The sequence below is a fragment of the Rattus norvegicus genome, chromosome 10 (assembly GCF_021556685.1).
Source record: "Rattus norvegicus strain SHRSP/BbbUtx chromosome 10, alternate assembly SHRSP_T2T, whole genome shotgun sequence".
Classification (NCBI taxonomy): domain Eukaryota; kingdom Metazoa; phylum Chordata; class Mammalia; order Rodentia; family Muridae; genus Rattus; species Rattus norvegicus.
In genome coordinates, this window is record NC_141543.1 from 44,677,076 (window position 1) to 44,705,000 (window position 27,925).

Genomic DNA, 27,925 nt, shown 5'->3' on the forward strand with positions numbered 1-27,925 from the left:
CCCCATGTTCATTGAATGTGAATTAAAAGGAGGAGGGCCAGGGTATTGATGCTGATCCCTGCCTCCTAGTGGATGTGACAAGGCTGTAGTTTGGTGTTTCTCAATCTTTCTAATGCTGCAACCCTTTAATACATACAGTTCCTCATGTTACAGTGACCCCCAACCATAAAATTATCTCATTGCTACTCATAACTGTAATTTTGCTACTGGTACAAATTGTAATGGAAATATTTGTGTTTTCCAGTGGTCTTGGGCAACCTCTCAAAAGGGTAACAACCCACAAGTTGGGAACCACTGCTTTAGTGTGACTAGGAAACACGACTGTAAGATTGCTCAGAAGTGTATTACCAATTTTTTAATATTTCCAAAATTCATTTAGAATTCTCTATATTCACACTCTCTAATCTGTTCTACTTACTAGTGTCTCCTTAGAACAGAATAAACTCAAGAGTTGTGTCAAAAGATGGTCATTACATATTTGGGTTTTTTTGTTTTGTTTTGTTTTTTTGGTTCTTTTTTTCGGAGCTGGGGACCGAACCCAGGGCCTTGCGCTTCCTAGGTAAGCGCTCTACCACTGAGCTAAATCCCCAGCCCCTACATATTTGTAATAGGAAAAACTGAGTATGCCAAACTATAGTTTAAAAACAAGCAATGGCTAACCAAATAATGGGTAAGCGTGGGATAAAAGAGTAGAGTATTCTTAGTCATTCTTTGTGTTACTGGGGAATCCAACCCAACATACTGGACAAGTGATGTCCCACTGAGCTGTGTACTCCACAAGCTCACATTCTTTTTCAATTGCTAGAAATTCTTCCAGGGGCAGATGTCTCCTCCAGCTTTATTTGGATGTTTTGTACATCTAACAAATAATATACACATCCCCAGGAAGTTTGAGGAGATAGATTAGTTTATATTTTTATCTTTAATGACAAGATTAGGGACTGGAGAGATAGCTAAGTTGGTAAAGTATTTGCCATCAAATGTGAGGACACGCTTTTGGTCCCCAGAAGCTTCAACAAAAGCTAGATTCGTGGCATCCATCTGTAAACCTAGCACTGAGTAGATGGAAACCTAAAGGTCCCTAGGGCTCATTGTTCAACCAGTCCAGCCTGCTTGGCAAGCCCTTGGTCAACAAGACCCTTTCTAAAAGAATTATGTAGTTGGTGTCTGCAGAAAGACAGCCAAGGTTGTCCTCAAGCCTCCAAATGAGTACGTTCACATATGCACACATGTGTACCTGCACCTACACATACACAAGCGAAAATAAACCAAGGTGGATAGCACCTGAGGTTGACCTCTGGTCTCCACATGCACACACTTGTCTACCTATATATACAAACACATATACTCAAGTAGAATACTCTAAATATATTCAACAACTTAAAATAATATATAAAAGCTGTTTAGACAGTAGGATTTTAATGTGCTTTTCTTTACAAGTTTTTATGTTCTCTAAGTCTCTATAGTTCTGTTAGCAAAAATGTATTGTCTGGTTGGGCAAGGTGCACACCTTTAATTCCAGTACTAGGGAGGCAAGCAAATATATCTCCATGTGTTAGAGACCAGCCTGGTCCACATTAGCAAGTTCCAGGACACCCATGACTACATAGAGATCTTGTCTCAAAAAAAAAAAAAAAAAAAAAGACACAACAACAAAATATGTATTGTCCATCAACTTTGTACTATGTATTTCTGTAGACACAGGAATATATTTGGTGGTTGGGAAAAGACACAGCCCCATTCTCTGTAGTTTATATAATCTATAAATTCTATCTATAAATTCTACTGTGTTCTTATAATCAGCAACAAAGAAATGGACTTTAAAAAAGTCTTTTTGTTCCCTAGTTACTACTCAGATTGCATGGAAAATGTTGAAAGTTTAGGCTCACGAAGAGGAATGACTATAAAGAATAAATGTTCTTTCACTAATACACAGAAGACTTTTAAAAATATAGCTTTAGGGGGTTGGGGATTTAGCTCAGCGGTAGAGCACTTGCCTAGCAAGCACAAGGCCCTGGGTTCGGTCCCCAGCTCCGAAAAAAAGAAAAAAGAAAAAAAAATATATAGCTTTAGTCTAGATAGATGGCAGTTTCAGGGGATCCAACATTCATACACATAAACTAAAATACACTTTTAAAATTAGAAATGTGTACATGCATACGTGTCATCTCCCAGGCCAGCAATATGGTTCTGTGAGTAAAAGAACTTGCCTCAAAGCCTGACCTCTCTTCAATCCATGGTACCCATAGAGTAGAAGGAGAGAAATAATTTCTACTTTTTGTCCTCTAACCTTCACACGAACATTGTGACACACACGTGTCAGCACACATACACCAAAAATAAATACAATAAAAATGTATCTCCCTCATGTTAAATGATTTTACATAAATGATTTGTTTTTAATATGAGCACCAATTTCTAATATAATGTAAATATATAAAATATATAATTTGTTAACTGCATTAAAATTCAGGCTTTTGCTAGTATTTATCATTAGGATGATTTCTATGTTGGGCACTGTTGTAAGTAAGCATTTGGTCTTTATTAAATTGGCCATCTACTTTAGGAGTTCTATATTACTTTTTTCTTTTTTAACATCTATTTAGCAATAAACTGAGGCCTGAAGACATTATATAACTTCGTGAAAGTCACTGTGCTGCTCAGTGGCAGGGTCTGGATTTTACAAATTTCTGCTCCTAATAAAGGACTTAGCAGTTGAGACCCCTGGGTCTTCTTAAAGGAGATATGGGACACCTTACAATTGTCTCTAAGTCCAGATTTAGGGAGTATGAAGCCCTTATCTGGAGACCTAGGGCATGTGTGTGTGTACACTCATGCACACAAAATAAATTTTCTTTAAAACAATAAGTGGTTTTTGAAACAGTACAGTATTTTGCCTCAGAGAATTTGGCCAATTAGAAAATTTCCTTTGGTGACTAAAAGAAGAAAGTGAAAGAAACCAGTAGTTCTGTGTAGACAAGGCATAGGATGTTGCTGAATAATTACTGAACATAGAGCTAGGTCTTCTCTTCTCCTTTAAGTGATGCATTTGACATATTTTGTTAAATTGTTGGTCAAAGTTAACTTATAACTGTCTTTTTTAAAAAAAGATTCTAATACCTTTATTTTCCTCTGTAGCTTGACTCGTGGTATGTCATTTTAAATGGCACTGTAGAAATTAGCCATCCAGATGGGAAAATTGAAAATCTCTTCATGGGAAATAGTTTTGGAATCGTGCCCACTCTGGATAAGCAGCACATGCGTGGAGTTGTCAGAACCAAAGTCGATGATTGTCAGGTAAAGCTACTCTGCTCTGTTCCCTCCTCCTTTAAGACTGGAAATGGCAGACCTGCTTTTCTCTTTCTTGCTCAAAATAAAACAGCGTTAGTTGAGAATTAGGATTTTTTGATAGCCTGAAGTTGACAAGAGAAAGTAGATTTTATATCTCTCTCAAATTTTGTGACTTGAGCAAAGTGTAACTTTTTAAGAGAATGTTTCAAGTAACTGTTGGTTTGTTTGAACATTCAAACTCTTGTTATCCAGTTCAGGCGCTTTCTGTTTTCAGAAAAGGAAGGAAATGGGAACTTGTGAGTTGTTAGTTTCTAGCTTACTCCTGCTTCATGATTTCTTTGCATAGTGTCTGTTTGAGAGAAGTGGATGTTCACTTCTCCTTTTAGAGCAGAATGCAGAAGATTCCACTTTGTCTCTCCGTGTGAATTGTTTACCTTGATTTTTGTTTGAGGTTAAACAAATTGAATGAGAAAGCACTGATGCCACTTGATTTCTTGCCACAGTGCTCAGCCTTGGTGCGTAGTGATGTGTTTATGTACTATAGGTTCATTAACTGTCCCCATGTTGTTCTCGGACAGTTTGTCTGCATAGCCCAACAGGACTATTGGAGAATTTTAAATCATGTTGAAAAAAACACCCATAAAGTTGAGGAAGAGGGAGAAATCGTCATGGTACATGAGCACCGTGAGCTAGACCGGAGTGGAACTAGAAAAGGACACATCGTGATCAAGGTGGGTGTTTTTATTTCTTGTTCTAGAAACTTCATTCAGATCTTTCATTTTGCTTTAAAAACAGGCTTTAGACCACTTCTATGAGTAATGTAAAGTTCTTCACTAGCTTGTTGTCTAATTTGTTCTTATACACTTGAATGATAAAGGATAATTATTGCCCTTTAATATCCAAATTGATATATTATTTTAGATTATACTGGTCAAATGTTCTTAAATATGTAAGCCTTTGATAGTGGGTGTTGGTCTTACAAAAAAGAAAGCAAGCAATTTTAGTGGCAAGACCGGAACTAGAAATTTAAAAACTAGCCACAAAGACACACAGAATCCACAGTGAAGGTGCAGAGGTCTTGTTAGCTTGAAATCAGCTGTGGCGTCTCTGACCCTTTCTCTAATTGAAAACAGAAGAGGTGCAGTCAAGACTGAGGGAGGGAATCTGGAGTTGTGGTATGATTACACTCAAAGCAGCAATCTCTATATTTTCTTCTCTTCCTCTATTCTTTGTCACTCTTGTCTCTATGAAGACCCCTAGATATAAAGTAAATCAAATATAAGTTGAAACTAAGATACATGGTTCTCTTTTTAAGGTAGCCTTATTTGAAAAATATGTCATTAATTGGCAAGTGGAGAACTTAATACCATAGAGAGGAAATACAAGTGATGCCATATCAGTTCTCTCCTAGGAATTGAATTCTTAGAGCTGTCTCTTAGTATAAGTTTTGTGTGCAGAAAAGGTGAGTATGGCTGAGTATGGTAGTTGCACACCTATAATCATTCCCATACTAAGAAGATAAAGGCAAGAGGATCCTGAGTCCAAGACTTGATTGAGCTATATGTAAAACGAGTTCAAAGCCATACACAGCTATTTGAAACTGTTTCCAAAAAAAAAAAAAGAAAGAAAGAAAGGACAACATATAAATAGAATACATAGACTGATGCATATTATCATTTTGTTTTGGCCAAAGACCCCTATATTTTAATAATTTTAAATGTATAGAAATGTTTAAGAACTAGAATGGGAAGATGGCTCAGTTTAATTAGTTAGGGCTTGTCAGACAAATGCAGATACAGGGACCTGAGCCTGTCAGAACTCATGTAAAAAGTCTGGGCACATCGTTGTGCACCTGTAATTGAAGCAGAGGGGAAGCAGAGATAGGAGGATCCCATTATCTTGGTAACATTCATGAGCTCTGAGTTTGATGTGAGACCCTGTCTTAAAACATGGTGGAGAATATTTGAGTAAGACATCCGAAATTGACCTTTGGCTCACACATACCCATATACACATGAACAAAAAAAAGAAAAGTTTCAAGAATACAGAGACTCTGTAAGTCAGATTTCCCCCACTTTTAATATTGTGTCGCGTTTGCCCCTTTTTTCGTCAGTCTTCTTTTGAATTGTTTGAGATATTTTACAAATACAGTATGTCACCATTCCTAAAGCAAGAGTACTACTTAAACACCTCTGGAGAACCTAACATTGAAGACCTGTGTCCATATGTGAGGATTTTTTCCTATGATGTCACCATTTGTGACACTTGATAACTGATGGGTATCTGATGAAGAGATGTTCTGAGGTGACTGTCAGCATATGCCTCTAGTTTGTGGATAGTAACAACTAGGTGCAAACCTCTTCCCACCTCTTTTATTATTGTTGATGATTCCTGCTGAAAACACCGTTTTACTGATACTATAATTTCTCTTATAAATACTGATTGTCATTCTTTAATTTGTGTTTGATATGGATTTATTGTTATACTCCCTTGCCATCAGTATTGTTTAAATGCTCTACAAGTTGACTCTTGTATTCTTTTGAAATGCCCTCATCATTCTTTGAGCATTTTTTAGTTTTCTAACAGTCAGTAAGGATTATCATGAACTTTTCTTGTTCTTACTCTGGAATCAGCCATTTCTCCAGAAAGTTCCTGATCTTTCCAGTAGAAAATAGCATTTATAAGCCAGATCTGGAAATTTACTATATTGTATATTTTTAGCCCCTCGTGAGTCAGAGCTAGGAAAACAGGTATTTATGTTCATTATCAATGTACATCTACAACTCTCTGTGCATTCTGCAGCCATACATTATATGATATTTAACTGGCCTAAAACTATCCTACAGACTTTTTTTTCTAATGTTTTATTTCCATATCTATTAATTCTTCTCTTGTTTATTTGCTGGTTTTTTTTTTTTTAAGATTTATTTATTTAATGGGAGTGAGTACACTGTAGCTGCCCTCAGACACATCAGAAGAGGACATCGGATCCCATTACAGATGGTTATGAGCCACCATGTGGTTGCTGGGATTTGAACTCAGGACCTCTGGAAGAGCAGTCAGTGCTCTTAACCACTGAGCCACCTCTCCAGCCCTATTTGCTGGTTTTAACCAGTCTCTACCATGCCAGAATAGCAGTGCCAACCATGTCTTTTGCCTTTCTCCAAGTGGAGGTTATCCAGAGTGTGATTCTCTCTCCAAGGACCAAAGTTTCTTGGTTGCAAGGGTAGACGTTGAAGACTTAATTTTTGCATGATAATGGCCTCTTCGAATTTTTTAATGTGTTGCCCAGACTCTGTAGGAACCCTTATCTACCGTTTTAGACAAACAGGATAGTGTTCTTCTTTTAAACTTGAACAGTTAGCACACTCACTCACTATGTCTACCCTAAGACCACATATAAGTTTCCTAGACCATCATTGGCCTAAATAACAAACCCATTTTCATAATCTTAGACTTAGTATTTTTAAGAGTAAGAAATAAAAAGGAATAACTTTTAGTCTCTATGCCATAAGTTGGTTATATGACATCTTTCTTACTTCTGAGTACCTTATTAACATTGGGTGCCCTTAGGGAATAAAAATTCTGAGATAACATTGTCAGTATTAATGTATGTTTACCATATAGATGTTCGGATTAGTTATTTGTATGGTTGCAGCAGATTGGCATTTGAACTTAAGGGCCAGGATTAGATTTTTAAATTTTATTTACATAAAATGATATATAATGTATAAAATATTAAATTATATTTATGTTTGTGTATATAAATTATATCCGTAATAGTCTTTTGCTTGTGTGTGTGCCTATGTACCATGTATGTGTCATGTCTACAGAAGTCTAAAGAAAAGGACATTGGATCCCCTGGAATTGGAATTAGACATGATTGTGAGCTACCATGTGGGTGCTAGGAACCAAGCCCAAGTGCTCTTCATCACTGAGTCATCTCTCCAGGTCGGAGAGATGGGTCAGTTGGTAAAGTGTTTGCTGTTCAAGCACAAGACTCTTAATTCAGGTTTCTTTAAAAAGACTAGTATGGGGGGTTGGGGATTTAGCTCAGTGGTAGAGCGCTTGCCTAGTGAGCGCAAGGCCCTGGGTTCGGTCCCCAGCTCTGAAAAAAAAGAAAAGAAAAAAAAAAGACTAATATGATGACAAGCAACTGTAATTCTTTCATTGAGGAGGCAGAAACAAGGGTCCCTTGGGCTTTCTAGCCAGCCAATCTGGCCAGTTGGTGAGCCCCCAACAAAAATATTTTTTTTCCACAAAAAAAAGGGGGGGGGGGGAGGTAGAGAACATTTGAGGAAGACACTGACGTAATTCTCTGGCCTAACCCTCACTCTGCCAACCCTCCAAAAAGCCAGGCATGATGGCTCATGCTTGTAAGGCTCCCAGGCCTGTAAGACTCTGTCTCAAAAATAAGGAAAAGTTCTTGAGGAACAATACTCAGGGTTGTCCTCTGGCCTCCTCATGACACAGACACCAAAAATTAATTAATTAGGAGACCTGCAAAGTCTAATAAATTTTAACATCGATTCAGTAACTCAATAGAAAATGTGTTTGTGTGCGCGTGTGTGCACGCGAAATTTGAAGTATACAAGCATTTAAAATCTTGAATATAGAAACCATACAGGATTTAGTCATTTCACATACAGCAAAGCTTGAAGAGTACAGACCTCTATATTATTCCTGTAGCCTAGTATGGCAGTTGACTTAGATTAGAAGTGGAAGAAAGCTTACTTGCTTGCTCTCTTCTTTATTTCTGTTGTTTCCTTTGCCTTAGACAGTCATTACCTGCCATATTGTAGCAGAATTAGTAGTAAAAGCCCATACAGGAACAAGTCGGCGCATTTCCTGGGTCCTGCCATGGTGAAATGGCAGAAGAAAGAAGCACAGCTGAGCAGATGCTGTTGGGGACTTACCCCTCTGCCATATCTCAGCTCTGACCCTCTGGCTGCTACTAAATTACAGTCATAAGATAAGATAGGATAATGGAGATAACGTGACACCTTGAGTTCTATTTTTTCCTAATCTCTTCTTTTCTTGGGTTTTTAGGCGACACCTGAGCGTCTCATCATGCATTTGATAGAAGAGCATTCTATTGTGGACCCAACTTATATAGAAGATTTCCTATTAACTTACAGAACATTTCTTGAAACTCCTTTGGATGTTGGGATCAAGCTTTTAGAATGGTTTAAGATTGACAGCTTAAGGGATAAGGTGGGTTTATAAATAGAAAAGACAACTTTAACCTTTACATTTTATTAATAGACACTTTTGCACTTAATAGATATAGTGAGGGTTTTGTTGTTTTGTGGGAAAAAGTAAACTTACCTAATTAATGTAGTGAGTTAGTGTAGACATGTGTTTGCTCACTTTCCTAACATAATAGTTGTGAGAGAAGTGGGTACCAGCTACAAGATCAGAAACTGAGATAAGACAGTGGCACAGCTAGTTGTAAACTCAGGGATCGTAGTAGTAGTTGTGCAGATGGATAGAACATGAAACTGGTTAGTGAGTTTTAAGTAATACTCCACTTCTTTTCAAGAAGATGGGCTGTTTGTCTCAGGATAAGACAATCCAAGCTTTTCTGAGTTAGAGACTCTAAAATCATCTGAAATTTTGGTAGCACTTAGTTGGTTTCCCATAATGTATAGGAAATGTGTCTTTGGGTTATTTTTTGCACCGCGCATTGTTTGCTATTTTTGATTGAAGATTTTAGTTTATTTTATAGGACATCTATATTTTTAATGGAAAGACACCTTATCATATTAGTTGGGAATAAATTGTTTTCAGAAAGTAAAAGCGGGGTCATCATTTCCGGTGTGCTTTCCTGTCTTATATGTTAGATAATAAACCGTAGGTGAGGACACTGAATTCTGTTATTCAGGAGACTACAGCCTTTACTTCCCCTCACTGCCACCCATGTTTTAGAATTAGATACAAGTACTTTAGCTCTAGAGAAAATAAAGGGATACTTAGGAAAAGAACCAAAACATTGTTTAGAAATAGCTAGATATATTTATGTAAAAGCATAAATTGGACCCTTTCATACACCATATACAAAAATTTATTTCAAAAGGGATCAATCAGAGGCCTAAACATAGGAATCAACATTAGTAGCTGTAGGAGGACCCACGTGCCTACACTTCACCACCCAGCTGATGCAAGAGCAGTGTTGCAGGTTTGAGGCCAGCAGTGTGAGTCTGTGGGTAAAGACACTTGCTGAACAATCCTGACAACTTGGAGGTCTGAGTTCAAACCCCAGGACACACATGCAGGTGAAAAGGGAGAACCAGTTCCACAAAGTTGTCCTCTGACCTTAATACATATCATGGCACATGTACTCCACACAGATCATGGATATATACAGTAATAATAGTTGTAAACATTTTTAAGAGACAAAATACAGTGCCCTTAGACTATGACTTTAGTTCTAAAGATATAACACCCAAACACAAGCAAAAAAGAAAAAAAGACAGATAAACAGAACTTCCAATACTAAAATCTTTTTTCTGTATCAAAAAGCTCTATCAAGAACTACAAGATAGGGAGACAGCTCAGTGATTAAAAACACTGCTGGGCAAGGATGAGAATGGGAGTCTGGATCCCCAGAACCCATGCAAATGCCAGGTAAGCATTGCAACCAATCTATGAAAGTGGGAAAGGCGAAAAGTTGCATAAACAACATAAAATTTACAAATCATAGGTGTGGTAAGGATCTACTCACCAGAGTAAAAAACTCTTAAAACTTAAGGACAGAAAGACAAGCAACATGACTGAAAAATGAACAAATGACTGGAGTAAATACCTCTCTGAAGAAGATTCATAAATGGTCCACAAGCATATGAGGATGTTTACTCTCATTGCACATAGGAAAGTGCACTCAAAATCTAGTGACGTGTACCACCTCACCTACTAAGATGGCTTTTTTAATGGGAGAAAGGAGCACTCCTGGGGATATAAGGAATGGACACACACACAATATTGAAGATGGTACTATAAACTGTTGCGCTATGGAAAACAATTTAGCAGCTCTCTAAAAGGCTAAACACAACAGACACATAACCCAAAAACTCTTCTGCTAGGTATGTACCCAAAGAAAGAAAACAGCTTTGCAAGCATAAACCTTAACACAGATATTTATAGCACTATTGATAATAGTTAAAAGGTAGGAACAAACCAAAATCATCAGAGATAAATGAATCATGTGTGGCAGTAAAATAAATATGCATGAAATTGAAATGCTAAGTGAAAACGTCATAAACGGATACTTATTGCATGAGTCTGTATATGAAATATTTGAAGTAGGAAAAATCCAGAGACAGAAAAGCAGATGAACAGTAACTTTCAGGGGCCAAGGGGTACAGAATAATGAGAACACACTAATGAATGAATATGGATTCTTCTTTTGAAGTAATAAAGCAGTGGTTCTCAACCATCCTAATAGCTGGTAACCTTTAATACAGTTCCTCATGTTGTGGTGATCCCAACTATAAAATTATTTATGTTGCTACCTGTACCTGTAGGTTTGCTATACTTATGAATCATAATGTAAATGATTTTGGAGATAGAGAATTGCCAAAGAGGCCATGACCCACAGGTTGAGAACAGCTGTGATAAAGAATGTTCTAGAATTTCATATAATGAGTATGTGCTTTAGACTGCTTAAAATGGTGACATGGATATTCTGTCATAAATTTTGGAGTGTGAATCAATTACTGACTTTATTAGGCACAGTATTCAAATCCACTTACATTTGTTAGTTTTATGTTAGGAAAAGGTCACCTGTGTATATGCAGGTCCATTGTAGCACATGCTCCCTGCAATATTTTTTGAGACAAGGTATCAAGCTGGACTAGGAGCCACCAGTTGGGAGCTCCTTGGATTATCGTGTTTCCGTCTCCCAGCACTGGGCTTAGAGGTATGTGCCAGCACACCCTGCATGTACATAGGTGCCGAGGATCTGAGCCCTCTCTTCTAGCCCCACGTTCCTTGATTTTTTTACTTAACTATGCAACAAAATAATAACTCAAGGCTTTGAAAATTTGACAGTATTTAGTGACATTTTTTTAGATATGTTTTTCTTCACAATTTTGGTCAAGTACATTTTTAACAGCTTTTTTTTTTTCTTTTTTTTCTTTTTTTCGGAGCTGGGGACCGAACCCAGGGCCTTGCGCTCACTAGGCAAGCGCTCTACCGCTGAGCTAAATCCCCAACCCCCATTTTTAACACCTTTAATGTTTGAAATTATTGCCTGCACTTAGAAGATACAAAGGCTTGTGTTTAAGACGCTTATGTGAAATACACATCTTAGTTTGTGTCTTCTTGCTGAACCAAAGGAAACATATGCTGAGATTAAACTGCCTAGAACAAAGGACGCTCAAGAGGAGCCAGAAGATAGAAGAGTACCGCATAACCACATGCTTTCTTCTGTTTCCACAGGTGACCCGGATTGTACTCTTATGGGTAAATAATCATTTTAATGATTTTGAAGGTGATCCTGCTATGACTCGATTTCTAGAAGAATTTGAAAAAAATTTGGAAGATACAGTAAGGCTCAAAAGAACTTATTACTTTTATAATTCATAGTTCTCTCTACTCCCTCAGTAAAAACAGCAACTCAGAACAAGTTCTACTCCTGTATCTGTTGTAGGATGAGAATTCCTCACCAAAATAAAACATGTTCATTTTGTTTTGGACCTAGCCTCTTGTTAGAATGTGCACATGGACAGGTTTCCTAAGCTTATGCCTCAGATCTCAGTAGAAAATGGTAATCTCCAATTTGGGGAGATTGTGAAAACTATAGTGAGGTAAACCTGAAAACAGAGAAAATACTCAGCAGTGTAGTTCCCAGAGCAAGTGAGTTGAATTGAGCACAGAAGGAACAAAGTGGCAACCCTGGTCCCTTTTTACCCTCAGTTCCTGTAGACTTCGTTGTAGCATATCTGCTCTGTACAGAATGAGGAAGCATAAACAGAGATTGGGGAATTTGACTCATACAGGCACACTACCATCGTTTAGCTCTCACAGTGTCAATGAGTAGCTATTTAAAAGAAAGCGAGGTTGAGTCCTGGATTGCCCCCAATCCCATTCACTGAAATCTCCCACTCTAAGGTACTATGTACAAGTATAGAATTTGATCGCTGGCCTGGAAGAAAAATATCTATACCTTTTTATTAGAGCCATATCATGTTCACAAACACATTACATTCCCTGTTTGAGAATTGTTGAATATTAACTTTGGGATAGAACTTCAAGTTAGAATGTTACTGAGTTTTAAAAAGTTAATTTTTGAAGACATGGAAACTTGGATGTGTCTGAATATTAGGCAATAGGAAGTTACTCTAGTTTTAAAATAGAATTTTAGAAAATCCTGTTTTGTATAACAGCCAGGAGGTATACAAGAATAATACATTAAATTCAGAAGATTCGGGATAACCTTTCATTAACAAAAAGTCTTTTAAAACACTTGAGAAATTGTACTGAGTGCTCTAGGTGGAAGTACCCTCTCCTGTCATGTTTACCTTGTCACAAGTTCTACAGTTTGTGGTTTTTTGGTTCTAATCCTAACCATTGTAGGATATTTTAAAGCCTGTAAAAATAGATACATGCATGTACACTTCAGTCTTCTGCTTCACAGAAAATGAACGGTCACCTCAGATTACTGAACATCGCCTGTGCTGCAAAGGCTAAGTGGAGGCAGGTTGTACTGCAGAAGGCGTCCCGTGAGTCCCCGCTACACTTCAGCCTCACGGGAGGCAGCGAGAAGGGATTTGGTGTCTTTGTAGAAGTAGTGGAGCCTGGTACCAAAGCTGCTGACGCAGGACTGAAACGGGGTGATCAGGTAAGTGAGCAATCCCACACTTACATAAGGACTTTGATAAATAATGTATCTGTTACTTCTGTCTCTTTTTGGGGAGGGCAGTTTTGAGAGTGAAGAGTGTGCGTGTCCACAGCAGAGACAATTTTGAGTGTTTTCCTTAGGGGCTGCCTGCCTTTTCTTTTCCTCCTGGCCAGCTTCAGTGGCCTGGAACTTGCCAAATTGGCTAGGGCATCTGCTTGGCAGGCGCCAGGGATCCCCGTCTCTACCTTCCCAGTACCGGGAAATCAGGTCCTCACTTTCCCAGCCAAGCTATCTCCTCAGCCCGAGCGCTAATATTGAAATAGGATTTGTCTTCAAAATATTTATCATAGATTCGTTACTTTTGAGGGGAAATTTTATAATGTTGAAACCATGTGTTCTACAGGACTCAGTTTTTTTGAATGGCCCTCCCTATTTCCCAAGGATTATGAAATTTATCCTTGGCAACTTCAAAATGTTCTAGAAATGTTCATGAATTAGCACCCTTACAACTGTGATAGAATAGAAGCTTCAAAATGCTTTTAATATAAGTGGCTGAAGATTCAGTGATAGCATCAGATTAACTAATGTCCATGTAGTACCACAGCTGCAGTTATAAGCAGAGTGAACCAGATGAAAAACCGGGAAAAGCCGAGATGTGGGAGGAATTGGTTGTAGCCTACTGGTTTGTTTGTTTGTTTGTTTGTTTTTTACTTGGTTTGTTGTTGTTATTCTTTCTGGGTTTTGGTTTCTAGGCTGGGTCTCACTGTGTCCTTAAAGTCAATATATAGTAGACTAGGCTGCCCTTGAACACACAGAGCTCTGCCTCCTGAGTGCTGGGCGTGTGCCAGTGTCATGTGCCATTATACCTGGTTGGCTTATTCTTTTTAGGAATTAAGTAGCTATTGTGCAACCTAAGTAAAAATGTAATATACTGCATCTTACGTATTAAATGTAATTCCCAAGCTCCCTCAATCATTTTATTAATTTTATTGATAAGTAATTTTATTGGTAAGTAATTTTATTAATATCAACAGAAAAGTCTGGGAACCTGTTGTGATTTTTTTTTTTTTAATTTTGGTTGTTTTATTTTCAAGCACTGGAAATCAGACCACAGCTTTCTAATGTGAGACAAGCACTTTACCACCAATTTACATGCTTGCCCCAGGAATCTGTATTTTTAAAAAGCTCTATAGATGATTTTCATGTACATCAGTGTTGTTTTCTTGCTAATCTTCAGTTCACACACAAAATGGCCATCATTTGGCAATGTCTAAAATAGACATGTACACTCTTTCATTTTGTTTTTGTTAGGAGTTTGTTGTTGTTTGGTTTGTTGATCTTATACACAGGGATAAAACCCAGGGCTCCACACATGCTGGGTGAGCACTGTGTTCTACTACGCTCTATCTCTAGCCCCTAAGGTATCAAACCTAGAGATTATTGCTGGTGCACAGTGAGTAGAGGCCACTGAACGGCCTACAATACCCTGAATGTCAGAACCTGGTGGGTAGGGTATGGGAAAACTGTAGTAAGTCAGGCTTGGTGATGCATACCTTTAATCCCATGACTTGGATGCAAAAGCAGATAGATCTCTGAGTTCTGGCCAGCCAGGGCTAGCCATGCAGTGAGACACTGTGGGGAATGAGCACGGGGGTGGGGGCTGGGGTTGGGGGTGGTAGCAATCCTTTGATTTCTTGAAGGAAGTTTTTTAATCTGGCCCTTTCCTCAGTCTACTCATTAAAAATATCTAACAGTCAGTATTTTAGAATTAGTTTATTATGATTTTTAAAGAATTTTATAAAACATTTAAAAGCATCATTTCTCATAGTAGGTAAGAGGACAGTGAGATCTAAAAGTTATATTCCAGATGTGAAATCTATCTGGTTTTGCTTCTTCCATCCTTTCTCCCACAGTCACCTCTAATGTGTTAGATCATGCATCTCTGTGATTTCTCACTCTACAGACATCTGTATATACTTGAAGATGTTTAGTGTGTTATACAGTTCTATGGTAACTGGTTTTACTCTTAAGAATATTGAAGTTAGGGTTGGGGATTTAGCTCAGTGGTAGAGCGCTTGCCTAGCAACCGCAAGGCCCTGGGTTCGGTCCCCAGCCCCAGAAAAAAAAAAAAAAAGAAAAAAAAAAAGAAAAAAAAAAGTTGCAGAAAAATATCCCCTTATCATATCGTTGCCCAATGGAAGCCAGAAGCCTGCCCTTTTTTCATACTATTGATCCCTACACAGACATATCTTTATTCTTTGTACTTGAGATTCAGAGTTGTTGGGAACTGTGAACTGACTGGAGCTGTCTTCAGTGCCAGGGCACTTTGGTGTGTAGATATGAGTTATTTGGTATTGTTTGCTTTGTTTGAGACAGAGTCTCACAATGTAACCCTGGCTGGCCCGGAACTCACTTTGTAGACCAGGCTGGCTTCAAACTCAGAGTCCATGGGAGTTAAAGGTATACCACCACAATGGGCCTGACCTGTCTTTGTGGAATTCTGAGTTTCGCTTCTATTGACCTTTCTTTTCCTAATATATGTTTTGTATTCTCTTCTCCTTTGGGAATTTCTGTGTCACTTCTGAAGTCTGTTCTCTTTGCTTTTTGTTTGCTGAAGAATTTTTGCTCATTATTTTTCTTTGCCCTTAGGATTTGCTTCCTCCCACCCTCACCCCCAGTCTACTAAACGTTTTGTGTGGTGATGGGGTATAACCAAATTAAGGAGTCCCTTCTGCGAAGAAGCAGTTTCTCACCTGCAGAAAAAAAATCACGGTAGTGCTGCTTTTGGCTGCCTGCCTGGTTCTTTTATTAATTAAAAAAAGGAAAGAAAAATATAGGAAATATTTAGAATCCTGATTTGGTTTTCCCCTAAGACAAAGCCTGACTGTGTAGCTCTGTACTTTGAGTCCTCTTGCCTTAGTATGGGATTATAGGCATGCACTGTTGCATTCAGTATTAGCATGCTGCTTTTAAATTAATACCTTGGAATGCACTAAATTTCCCTTTAGACTATTTGACTAAAATCTGCATGAACATACATAAGTAGTGTTTTCATCTTGTGAGCTAAACATGATTAAAATTTTTCTTCACTTATAAATTATCATATATTTTATTATGTTTAGTGTATGTATATGTTCTTATTCACACACACGAGTCATGATGTATGTGTGGATGTCTGAGAAGTAAGTTCTCTCTTTTCACCATGTGGGTTCTGGGGATCAAGCACCTTTACCCACTCAGCCATCTCTCCAGTCCCTGTTTTACTTTTCCCCTCCCCCTCTTCTTTTTTAGGTTTATTTATTTTAGGTGTATGTGTGTTTTGCCTAAATATCTGTGCATCATATGCTTGCCTGGAGCCTACAGAGGTCAGGACAAAGTATTAGATCACCTAGAATTGGAGTTGTGGGTGATTGTGAGGTACCATGGGTGTACAGACTGAACTGCATTCTCTGTGAGAGCAGTTCTTGCTCTTGACTACTGGGCCATATCCTTTAGGATCCCAAAGAAAATAACCTTTTAAAATACATGGAATGCAAGATTTGGAAATTAAGCCATACAGGGAAAAAAATGATAGCCCAGCTTCTCATCATTGTTTATATATGGTGTGATTTATTCAAGTTCTATTTAGTTTTTCTACTCAAGCTTTTAAGATTATAAATGTGACTACTATTATCTTTGTTTTAATTTGTATTTTTAAAATATTTTCAAGATAATGGAAGTCAATGGGCAAAACTTTGAGAATATTACGTTTGCTAAAGCCCTTGAAATTTTGAGGAATAATACTCATCTTGCACTTACTGTGAAGACCAACATTTTTGGTAAGTTTTGTTGTAAAGCTATTGAGATAAGGTTTTGTTTTATTTTGAGTAATAGAAAAGCTAAAAGTCATTTCAGTGAGGTAGATGATAGTAAAATAGAAACTTTATTGTAAAGCTGCTAAGATTATTAGGATTTTATAATCGATAATTTTTATATAATCTAAATTTCATGGAAATAGTAGTACTCCTAAACCTAAGGAAATAGTGATACAGCTTCGGTCCTATGTAAAGTATCTCTCGAGTTCCTGTTGTGTACTGTGCAGTACAGAGTACAGCAATAAAACCTAGATGACCTGAACAAAGCTTAGAAGTCATAAGCAGGCTTTTTTCTACTCCCGACCTTCAAACCGAGCTTTCCACAGTGAATCAAACGCCAAATTAGTTGTTTCATCAAGTAAACTGAATGAAGCATTGAAATATATGAGTGAGATTTCTAAACAGCATGTCCTTTGGTTCTGTGTAGAAACATTTATAGTAGCTACACTGTGTTCTTCAGTTCTGTAGTATAAGGACGGGGCTAGGCCTGAGTGTAAGCTGAGTATAGCTGAATGCTGTAGCTGACCTATATCTGTACCGCACGTCGTTTGTGTTTCATATTCATAGCAGAATAAAAGAGGTATTAAGCTTGTGCTTGTCACCAAACGTACCATTCATTTGTTCTTGTAATTATTAAGATTTGTTGTCATTTGCTTTAGACATTTTTATGATTTATTAACACTTGCTTAAGACTGTATTGAATTTTGGCTAAAATCATGAGAATGATAGCCATGAATCCAGAATAGCAACTAAAAACCAAAGGCCACTTGGGAGTTTTTACAAGACAGGGGAAGAAAATCCCTTTAGGCTGATTAGATTGCCTTTCAGAAGGAAATGGAGCGCTTGGGGTCTTAGGGCAAACTGAAATGTCTCTCTTGGTGCTGAAGAGATGGCTCAGTGGTTAAAAGCACTTGCTATCCTTCCAGAGGACCTCAGTTCTTTTTCCAGCACCTACATCAGGCAAAATCCATCTGCATTTGCAGGTTCAAAGAATCTGATACCCTCTTCTGAACTCAGCAGGCACATGCACACATGTCAGACACTCATATGTGCACATAAGTATAAAAAAAATAAGTCTCATTTTTCAAATGCTTTCATCATGGCAGTATAGTCTTGTCTTGCTGAAGACCCTACAAGATGGGGAAAAAATATTTGTCAGTTCTTCTAGCAAAACCTTAATATGCAGATTATGTAAAGATCTCAAAAAGCTGGTATGGTGGAGGCAGGAGAATTAGGATTCCAAAGCTGGCCTGAACTACCTAAGACATTATCTCCAAAATATAAGACAAGAAAGGAGGAAAGGAAAGCACTTAGAAGCTGAAGCAGGATTGAAAGTTTAAGTGTAGCTGAGATATATAATGAAATGCTATCTTTAAAAAAAAATGAAAAAAGCAATCTTATGGTTTTTAATGAGCAAATTATCTAAACAGACACTTCTTAAGAGAAGAAACAGACATAGTCAACAAATATTTGAAAAAGTACTCAATATTATTAACCATCAGAAAACTACAAATCTAGACCACAGTCATCTTCTGTCTTAAGTAACTTTAAACAAAGAAGAAAACATAGCAGATGTTGGTGATAAGGATGTGTGGGAAAGGCGTTCTTCACACTCTGGGTGTCAGTGTAACTCAGCACAACTGCTATGGAGAAGACAAGTCTTCATACGGCTAAACAGAACCTGTGCATGAGGGTGCTGTCTCCCTCCTTAATGGATAACCACAAGAAACGACATCATAAACCTAAGAAATACCTATATGTTACTTATTGCTGCTCTCACAAATCACTAAGATTAAGAATCAGCCTGAGGCTCATTAGTAGGTAAAAGGACGGTACGTGATATTTAGGAGTATTAAGCCACAGCCCAGGTCAAATCCTGACACTTGGCTAAAGTGGATAGTACCAGAAGACATTACGCTAAGATCGTCCAGTCTGGCACACAAAGACCAGTTTGGCATGTTCTCTCTTCTGTGGCAGCAAAAGCAGTGTTGGCCTGAAATCAGGCTTAGACTAAGAAAGGCTTGAGGGACAGTGCAAACATGGACATAACAGTGGTTGGGGATATGAGTGCATAACATCCTGATCTCCAGAAGTATGTACAGGTCATTGTTTTTAACAAGCCCAGTGGAGTGGCACACACATGAAATCCCAGCACTTGGGAGGCTGGAGCAGGAAGATACTGAGAGTTCGAGCCAGGCTGTGAAGCAAAATCCTGTGTCAGAACCGCAAAAGGGAAGTAAGAGAGGAAAGAAATGACAGAAGAAGCAGCACAGAGAAAAGCAAGCCCTGGACTAGGCTGCTGCTGGCTCACTGTGTAGTACCCATTTTTCACACATGCTGGCAGCCTACCTGTTTCCTCTCAGTTTTTCCCAGTGACTTCATCTTACCACTTTGGGAATCTAGCAGCTGATGTTAAAATGAGTATTAGACTGAGAAAGCGATGATGTTTTTCCTTAAAATGTGTTGGTATAAAACTTTTTAACAAAGAGAAGGAAAATGATGTTTGTTTATTTCCACAGTGTTCAAAGAATTGCTCAGTAGGACTGAACAAGAGAAATCTGGTGTCCCTCATATTCCCAAAATTGCTGAAAAAAAAAGTAATCGTCATTCTATTCAAGATGTCCCAGGGGATATTGAGCAGGTGCCACAGGAGAAAGGAAACAAGAAAATTAAAGCAAATACCGTTTCAGGTGGAAGAAATAAAATCAGGAAAATTTTGGATAAAACAAGATTTAGTATCTTGCCTCCAAAACTATTTAGGTGGGTAATACCAATGTATCGTGTGGGGCTGTAATGCTGACTGGTTTTTATGGTAGGGAAACAAACTCTTGACTCGTGTTTGTTTTTATTCATCATAAAATCTTCAAATAGTGCATGAGTAAAATCAGAATTCTCCACATTATCTGTAGAATTTATCACTGGTAGCTTTTAGTATTGTGAATTCTAGAGAAGATTGTTTCATATGGTATATTTTTCTATATAGGGTTCAGTTTCAATTCACGGGATCTGTAAATTTGCATATCTCAAGTCTTGTGACATGTTCATCACTAGTAATTTTTTTTTTGTTTTTAAATGTCATTTTTTATTGCTAGTATTACTTTCTCCTGAATTCTAATGGTGAAGTTTTTGATATTTGGTCTTTTTGAGATCGTCTTTCTGTAAATATACCACATATTGGCAGGAGCTCAAAAGCTTCTGCCACAGCCTTCAGATTTCTGGGCATACATTCACCATTCCCAGTTTAAATCTATTTTTTGTTTCAAACATGAGATATCTCCAAAATTAAATAAAATCTAAGAATTTTGTATGCAAATTGAGGTTTGTAAAATGATCATTGAATCACTCCGCTGAAGTGTCATGGTTAAAAATAACTCCAGGATATGTATTACCAATTTTACAAAGTACTAAGCAAGTACAGTACGTAAAACAAAGGGCGTATCCAGTACTTGGTGAATCAGTTAAGACAGTGAACTGTCACTGACAAAAAGGTGCATCCAAGAAAAACACATGTGCAGTCTTCTGTCTTCATTAGCATTGAAGACTCTCATGCTAGGAAAGTGGCTCAGTAGATGGAGCCCTGGCCACTCAGGCATGATGACCCACATTGTAATAAGCTAGGTACACTAGCTAATACCTGTAACTTCAGCTGTCGGGGGCAGGGATGGGAGGATCCCTGAGGCTTCATAGCCATCCAGTCTTGTAGCATTGGTAGACTCTGATTCCAGAGATTTTCTGTCAACTTTCTGAGAAAAATAAAATATAGACATTAAGGAAGATAGCTGATGTCAGCCACCTGGCCCCCTACACACATAGACACACACAAGCATATGTATGTCCCCATCTCACACACACACACACACACACACACACACACACACACACACACTTCTGAAAGATAAAGAAATATTCTTCACAAGTTCTTACTTCTAGCCAGAGACAAATTTTCTCTTCAATTAATTAGTCGCTCATTTGAGACGTAAATGTGATGGCTTTGTTCTAATTCCACTCTAGAGCTCATTGCTCATTCATTTCCTGCTTTCACTGAGGTGACTAGGTTATAAAAACCACAACTTTAAAACAGCCAAAATATTTATTTATTATTGTACATATCAGCAAACACTGACACCAGAGGAAGTTGGGTGAAGAGACCTTAGAAGGATAGCCTACACTAACAAGCTTGGGACGTGTTTGAAGTCACGATGGAAAGGAGAAAAACCTAGGGCCCAGAAAGCAGGAAATAGTTCACACGGAGGGTGCCTTTCTTGCGATCTACTTCCAGAAGCCCTGATGGCTTGGTCTAGAGTATGTACATCATTGCAACTGGTAGTATGGTTATGTCAGGTAGGATCTACAACTAGAGAATGTTGTGACTGTGGCTCATTAGAGACCCTTCCTGGGCAACTAAGCCAGTGGCATTATGCATATTCTTTGGAGAGTAGAAGTAGGATACTAGGCATGGACACCAGGTTCATAGCAGGAAACACAGAAGTTGCTGTCACCAGGAGTATTTCCCACATGATAACTTTTAATTGGTACCAAGGAAGAAAGATCTACTAAAAGTGGGTTTCTTTAAATTCAGGATGTATTTTTATTTAATTTTTCATTTGTTGAACTTTTTGCTTTGTGTTACACCTCTCTTGGATGCAGTATGATATATAATGTCAGTCATTTCAGTCACTAAAAGATAAGAGTTCTACAGATTTCTGAGACCAGTTTGTGAGAATTCGGTTTTCATTTTTATGTTAGACTAGTTACTCTGTATTTTTGAGAACATGTATTATTATTTTTGATACTATTAATCATTTAAAATGAATTTGGATAATTTTTCTTGCAGTTTTTGGAAGGCCTTCCCCATGTAAAGCAAGTATTATACCATTGAACCAGATCACTAGTTCTTGGCTTTTTTTTTTTTTTTTTTTTTTTTTTTGAAACAGGGTCTCCCCAAGTAGTTCCAGCTGACATTGAATTCACTGTATAGCCATAGCTGGTCTCAAACTCTTTAAAGGGCTGAACTCTTTCTTCTTCCCAAGTGCTAGAAGTGCAGGTATGCGTCACCCACATCCAGTAAATAATTTCATTTCTGTTTGTTTGTTGTTGTTGTTGTTTTTTCATTTTGGAAAGACAGCAAACAGGAAATGGAATATGAGACTCTAAACACCCAAAGTCGTCTTCAGTGATGTACTTCCTCTAGCAAAGCTGCACTATCTAAGCTTCCCTAGACAGCACCACCAACTGGGAAACTAGTGTTCAAATATTTGAGTTGATAGGAAACATACTCATTCAACCCACTACAGGAATTCACCCTCTCTGACAAACTCCTGGAAATCATTTCAAGGGAAAAACAAGACTGTGATATCAGTAGAAAATAGGCAGAAAACATGAGTTCAAATGATCCATACAGATGCTTATCCAAGGATACAACACCCTTTCAATAGATCTCATGATGATTATGTCCTGCCATGTTGCCAGTGCTGGCCTCAAGCTCCTGTGGTCAAGTGATCTTCCTGCTTCAGCCTCACAAGAGCTACAAATACACCACAAGCCCTAGTATAAGAGATTGGTATGTTAGACATGAAAAGTAACAAGAAGGACAGATGTTTTTTGTTTGTTTTATAAAGCACAATAAGTTTTCCCTTTTTTCCCCTTCTGTCTTTCATCTTTCCTACTATAAAATATTTCAGTTCTTTTAATTGAGATTAAAAATCAAGTAGTTTTGCCAGGTGGTAGTGGTACACACACACACCACACCACACACACACACACACACACACACACACACACACACACACACACACACACACCTACACACACACCTACCTTTAATCCCAGCACTCAGGAGGCAGAGGCAGGCAGATCTCTTGAGTTTGAGGCCAGCCTGGTCTACAGAATGGCATCCAGGCCAGCCAGGGCTACACAGATAAACCCAGTCTCAAAAACCAAGATGAAATATTAATTAATTTTAATTCTGTAGTTTCTGAATCCCTATGTGCTAAAGCTCCTTAGCTGAAGCATTTCAAATTCTATTTCTCCCACATATCCTCTTAAGAACAGGGCAGCTATTACAGTATCTGTGGGAGCAGGAAGAAAAGAATGTTTCTTAAAAAAAAGAAGTATGGGCTGGAGAGATAGCTCAGAGGTTACGAGCACTGACTGCTCTTCCAGAGGTCCTGAGTTCAATTCCTAGCAACCACATGGTGGCTCATAACCATCTGTAATGTGATCTGATGTCCTCTTCTGGTGTATAGGTGTACATGCAGAAAGGGCACTCATATGCATACATAAAATAAATAAATCTTTAAAAAATAAAAAAGTTAAAATGAAAATAAGTTTTTGACAAGTTGTTGATGTGGGTCCATCCGTAAATTATGAGATAAAGCATGGTTTTCATTAGCCAAGGCTAATTCCACTCAGGGACTCAATTTCCCTTTTTAAAATGGCTCAGCTTTACTCTCTCTACTCATGGTTGCCCAAGCGACATCACTGTACCTTCCTAGAGATATGCTGTTTCGTTCTCTGCATCAAGAACTGTTTTCCTCTCCAAATATCAGTATATTTTTTTTTGTTTGCTTGTAATGTTGGAGTTATTTTATGGCCTCTTTGGTTTCATAAGAAAACTAATTATTTTTATTTCAAACATTTTAAATGTTAGGGAACTAATTATTGAGGAATTTTTCAAAAATATTTTGTTTCTGTTACTGCATCACTTCTCAGGAGACTGTTTTGGTAAGAAATGACATGATTATTTTCAAATAGGCTTTATCAGTTCAACTTTAAGCATGGATTTTTTTTTATTTTTATTTTTTTTATTTTTTTTGCAAATTAACTACTTCATTTCTGTCATAGCTTGAATTGCACAGGACAGAGTTTTCATGTCTACATGCTCACACCTTAATTACCATGAATTTATAACCTACTTGCTATGAGTGTAGCTAGATAGTCTTGTGGTATTAATTATTAAAAAGCAGAATCAATGTTAAGTGATAGTAAATATTAAGAACTTTTCATATTTTGTGAGCTTTGCCTCTGTGGTAAATTACCTGTAATGTAAAACTCTGACCCAGGGCTGGGGACCTGACTTCATAGGCAGAGTGCTTGCTTCCCTTCTGAAAGTCTCTGTCTTTGACCACAGGCCCCATAGAAAACCAACACTTTGGAGGTGGAGGTAGGATGATTGGGCGTTCAAGGTCATTCTCACCAGATAGAATGTTGAAGAACAGTCAAGGCTATATGAGACCCTGTATCAAAAAACAATTCTAATCTTAGTTTAGTGTTGTTAGTTAAGAGTAGATCATGGGGTTGGGGATTTAGCTCAGTGGTAGAGAGCTTACCTAGGAAGCGCAAGGCCCTGGGTTCGGTCCCCAGCTCCGAAAAAAAGAACCAAAAAAAAAAAAAAAAAGAGTAGATCATGTCTTTAAAGGTTTGTTTCCTTGGATTTGCTTACCTGACCTTATGAATCAAAACACTGGTGTGTTTGTTTTCAGACATCAACTAGAGAAAGACTTACTGTTCAAAAATAGATCTTTACACATTTTTTATTGACAGTTATGGCTTTAATTATGGATTCTAACACACTAAATATATCAGAACATTTGAAGTTATTAACATTTTCTGTGTTTATTTTTCCTCCCCAATAGCATTACAGAATTCTTTTTTTTTTTAATTTTTACACTCCAGATTTTATTCCCCTCCCTGTTCATCCCCCGACTGTTCCACATCACATCCCATACTCTCCCTCTACCCCAGTCTCCACAAGGATGTCCCCACCCCACCCACCACACCAGTCCTCTAAACTTCCTAGGGCCTCCAGTCCCTTGAGGGTTAGGTGCTTCTTTGACTGGTCCCAGACCCAAGAGTCCTCTGTGATCTTTACACTTTTTATGATTTAAATACTCAGTAGCATTTCTTTTTTCCTCCTAGCTAATCCTAAAATGTTTAATTGTGACAGCAGCAACCAACTTTGTAGAGAGCTAGCTTAGGGTAAGCATGAATTACTCACCAAATACAGCATTTCTTTTCGTAAGAGTAGGTTGATGTTTCTCCTTGAAGATAAATGCTATTTGTATCAGTTATATTGTCCCACTACTTCTCAGTGACAAGTTAAAGTAAACGATCCTCTCCTGTAGGTTTGGATTATTCATTTGGGTACAGTACTTGGCTCTCTTCATAAAGACAAAAATACTATTCTTCATCTAGTTGGGCTCACTCAGTCTTTGTAGTAGTCCTTCAGCCAGTGGCCAGCTAGAGAAGGAATTCACTCAAGGCAACCTTATAGTAGTCAGTCTCCCATCACAGTGACTTCCTTCCATGCCTTACCTTCATGCCTTCCTGACTACATTCTCTTGTCCTGGCTATCTTTCTGGTCTTGCTATTAACAGTCCATTACTCTCCATTTTGCTTCCTTTCATAGTCTGCCTGTATCCCATATTTGGCTTTAACATATTCTAAATATATTCTATATCACTCATCTTTTAGATTGTAGTTTAATGTTTTCCATGATGATTGGTAAGTGTTCTGTGATACCTCTGTGGAACACAAACAAAACAGAAGGCTGTGCTGAGTAAAATGGAGATAGAAATAGAGCCTAAAGAAAGCATTTCAATGCTAGTCAGTTTAGGGAATAACTCTTACTTTGGTCATTGCTGATGATGGAAATCTTTTTCACTGTGATCTTAAATTCTATACAACAGTTTTACTTTATAATTAAAGTAATATTTGGAAAATACCCAAAGTTTAACTGTCTATATTTTTCCTTACAGTGGCTTTAGAGTAACCTGTGTAATATTCTAAATGTTTTAAAAGAAGAATATTTTGTTGTCCTAGATAATGGCATTTTAGTTAATATGCGGTTTTGAAACCTTAAAAGAGAGCTGTTACTGACTTAAACTGTCTTGCGATTATCATGTGATTGGAGGGGACACTTCCTGTGCTGTAGTCATATATAGCTCAATAAATCAGTCCCTAAACTGTTGTTCTGTACCAAAACCAGAGGAAACAAACTCATTATTTGTGATTAGTAGAATTACTTCTGTTTTCTACTTCATTTTAATGTAACTATCAAAAACATTTCATTGCTGTATCTTCATTGTAAGTACCCTTTTTGTTTGCTGAGATGTTTTAATCTAACTGGTTGAATCATGACACTGAGTTGATTTTGTTCTTGTTACACCTTTGTACTTAGGAAGTCAAATTGTTTGCTTTGTAAGTACCTTCTAATACTTGAAAGTAATACATGTTTTTCTTTTAAAGTGACGGAGGCCTGAGTCAATCACAAGATGACAGCATTGTGGGAACCAGGCACTGTAGGCACAGCCTGGCTATCATGCCAATTCCTGGAACACTGTCATCCAGCAGCCCAGATCTCTTACAGCCTACCACTAGCATGTTGGACTTTTCCAATCCTTCAGGTAATATTTCCATGTAACTTCATATGGCTCCGTCACTTGAGCCTTGTGCAACAGATACTGGGTTAGCCTGCGGTTTTCACCTCTGACTCTGGCTTTTTACTTCATGAAAAAAGCTAGTGTGGAAAATTGTCTTCTTCTTTTTTTTTTTTTTTTTTTTTTTTTTTTTTTTTTTTTTTTTTTTTAACCTAAGCACAAGGTTACTTCCTTGAAAATTGAAACCTGATAATAAAACAATCTCAGTGGTATTTTTCAGAAATTGCTGAGTGATGGAATGAAAACAGACTGTGAAAAAGAATTAAGGCAGGTTGTCTTAAAACATTAAACCATTGTCTTCTAAATACTAAACCATCTTAGTAATTTTCTTAGAAGCACTGATTTTTTTACCCTCAGCATGTGAAGCTAAAGTTGTTTCTGGTTTGTTTGTTTTGTTGGTTTGGGGGTTGGTCAAGAACTGTTACCAGCGTGTAGCATTGTTTACGTCGCTAATGACTTTCGGGATGGATCAGCAAGCTGCTGTCTACATGTAGTGGTGCCCGGAGGCATAAAATGTCACATAACTGTATGATCTAAAATTTCATTATAAAGAACTGATTATATACCCATCACTTGAAAAAATGTGAAATGTTTTTCAAGAAAAGACAAAAGGTAGAGATGGGGAAAGTGGTCCCTCCGCGCGTTTCTGATTGAACTTACGTTTTCAGTTCTAGTGCACAGAGGAAGGTTGTTCATTCACGTACATTTCAGTGCCAGAAAGAAAATGTAGGTGTATTAGTAAAGTTTCTCTTTTCTTACAGCAACTTAAATAAAAAAAAACCTTAGCACAACAGAAAGCATTTGCTGAAGGTTGTATTGTACATTATTTCTTGGGATTTTTTTTTTTAATAACAACCTACAAACTCCAAGCTTTAACGAAAACACAGACCAGTGAAAGTAGTTGTGTACACTGTTCTCTCCCATTCCCAACTGAGGCTAGAGCCATGATGCTCAGCAGGCCGATGCTATACATCGCGCCTTCCGTAGGGCTGCCAACTGTAGAACAAACATTTCAGGGAGTCATAACTCCACTTAACTTCTAGCACTTGCCGTATTAGTGAAGTCTCGTCATCAGACAGAAATCATAAATGAATGCAAAACTACTTGTGAGTACATAAAATGAATTATTTGCTTATTATATAAGGTGTCCTAGACGCAGAACAGCAGGCTGGGCTCCTCTCTGTGACCTGGAAGAAATGTCTACAGGGTTGAGGTGTTTCGGGGATGAACTTCTCTCCCGCTGCCTGTTCTGACCACCTGTTGCTTCACTGCTTCTTGAAAGCGGCCTGTGCTTTGGCACCTATAGATTCTCCCCTTGTAACCAGTGAGCGGTCTCTTACCCTTAGTGCTACTTTCCAGTGCTCCAGCCCATTCCTCTGCTGAAAGCAGCATGTTTTCATGTCTTCACGTGTCCATCATGTTGTGCAATCAAAATCTGTTTCTCTTTGTCTGTATGTGGTCTACAGTGGCATATTTCTTACATTCCATAGAAGATTCACAAT

General features: G+C 37.9%; 1 protein-coding gene across 14 annotated transcripts in view; it reads left to right on the plus strand.

The window, feature by feature from the left end:
* Rapgef6 (Rap guanine nucleotide exchange factor 6) overlaps window positions 1-27,925 on the plus strand; it is a 449,393-nt gene that overhangs the window by 91,380 nt on the left and 330,088 nt on the right. For 13 of the 14 annotated variants that reach the window (XR_015630532.1, XR_015630530.1, XR_015630531.1 and 10 more), the window contains 8 exon segments: window positions 3,139-3,297; window positions 3,870-4,022; window positions 8,341-8,505; window positions 11,731-11,838; window positions 12,929-13,132; window positions 16,842-16,950; window positions 19,506-19,746; window positions 26,233-26,390. Coding sequence is in view for 9 of the 14 variants with exons in the window: in XM_087571700.1 (XP_087427826.1) it covers window positions 3,139-3,297; window positions 3,870-4,022; window positions 8,341-8,505; window positions 11,731-11,838; window positions 12,929-13,132; window positions 16,842-16,950; window positions 19,506-19,746; window positions 26,233-26,390 (1,297 nt within the window). In the remaining 5 variants the exon portion in view is untranslated. 14 annotated transcript variants of the gene reach the window in all.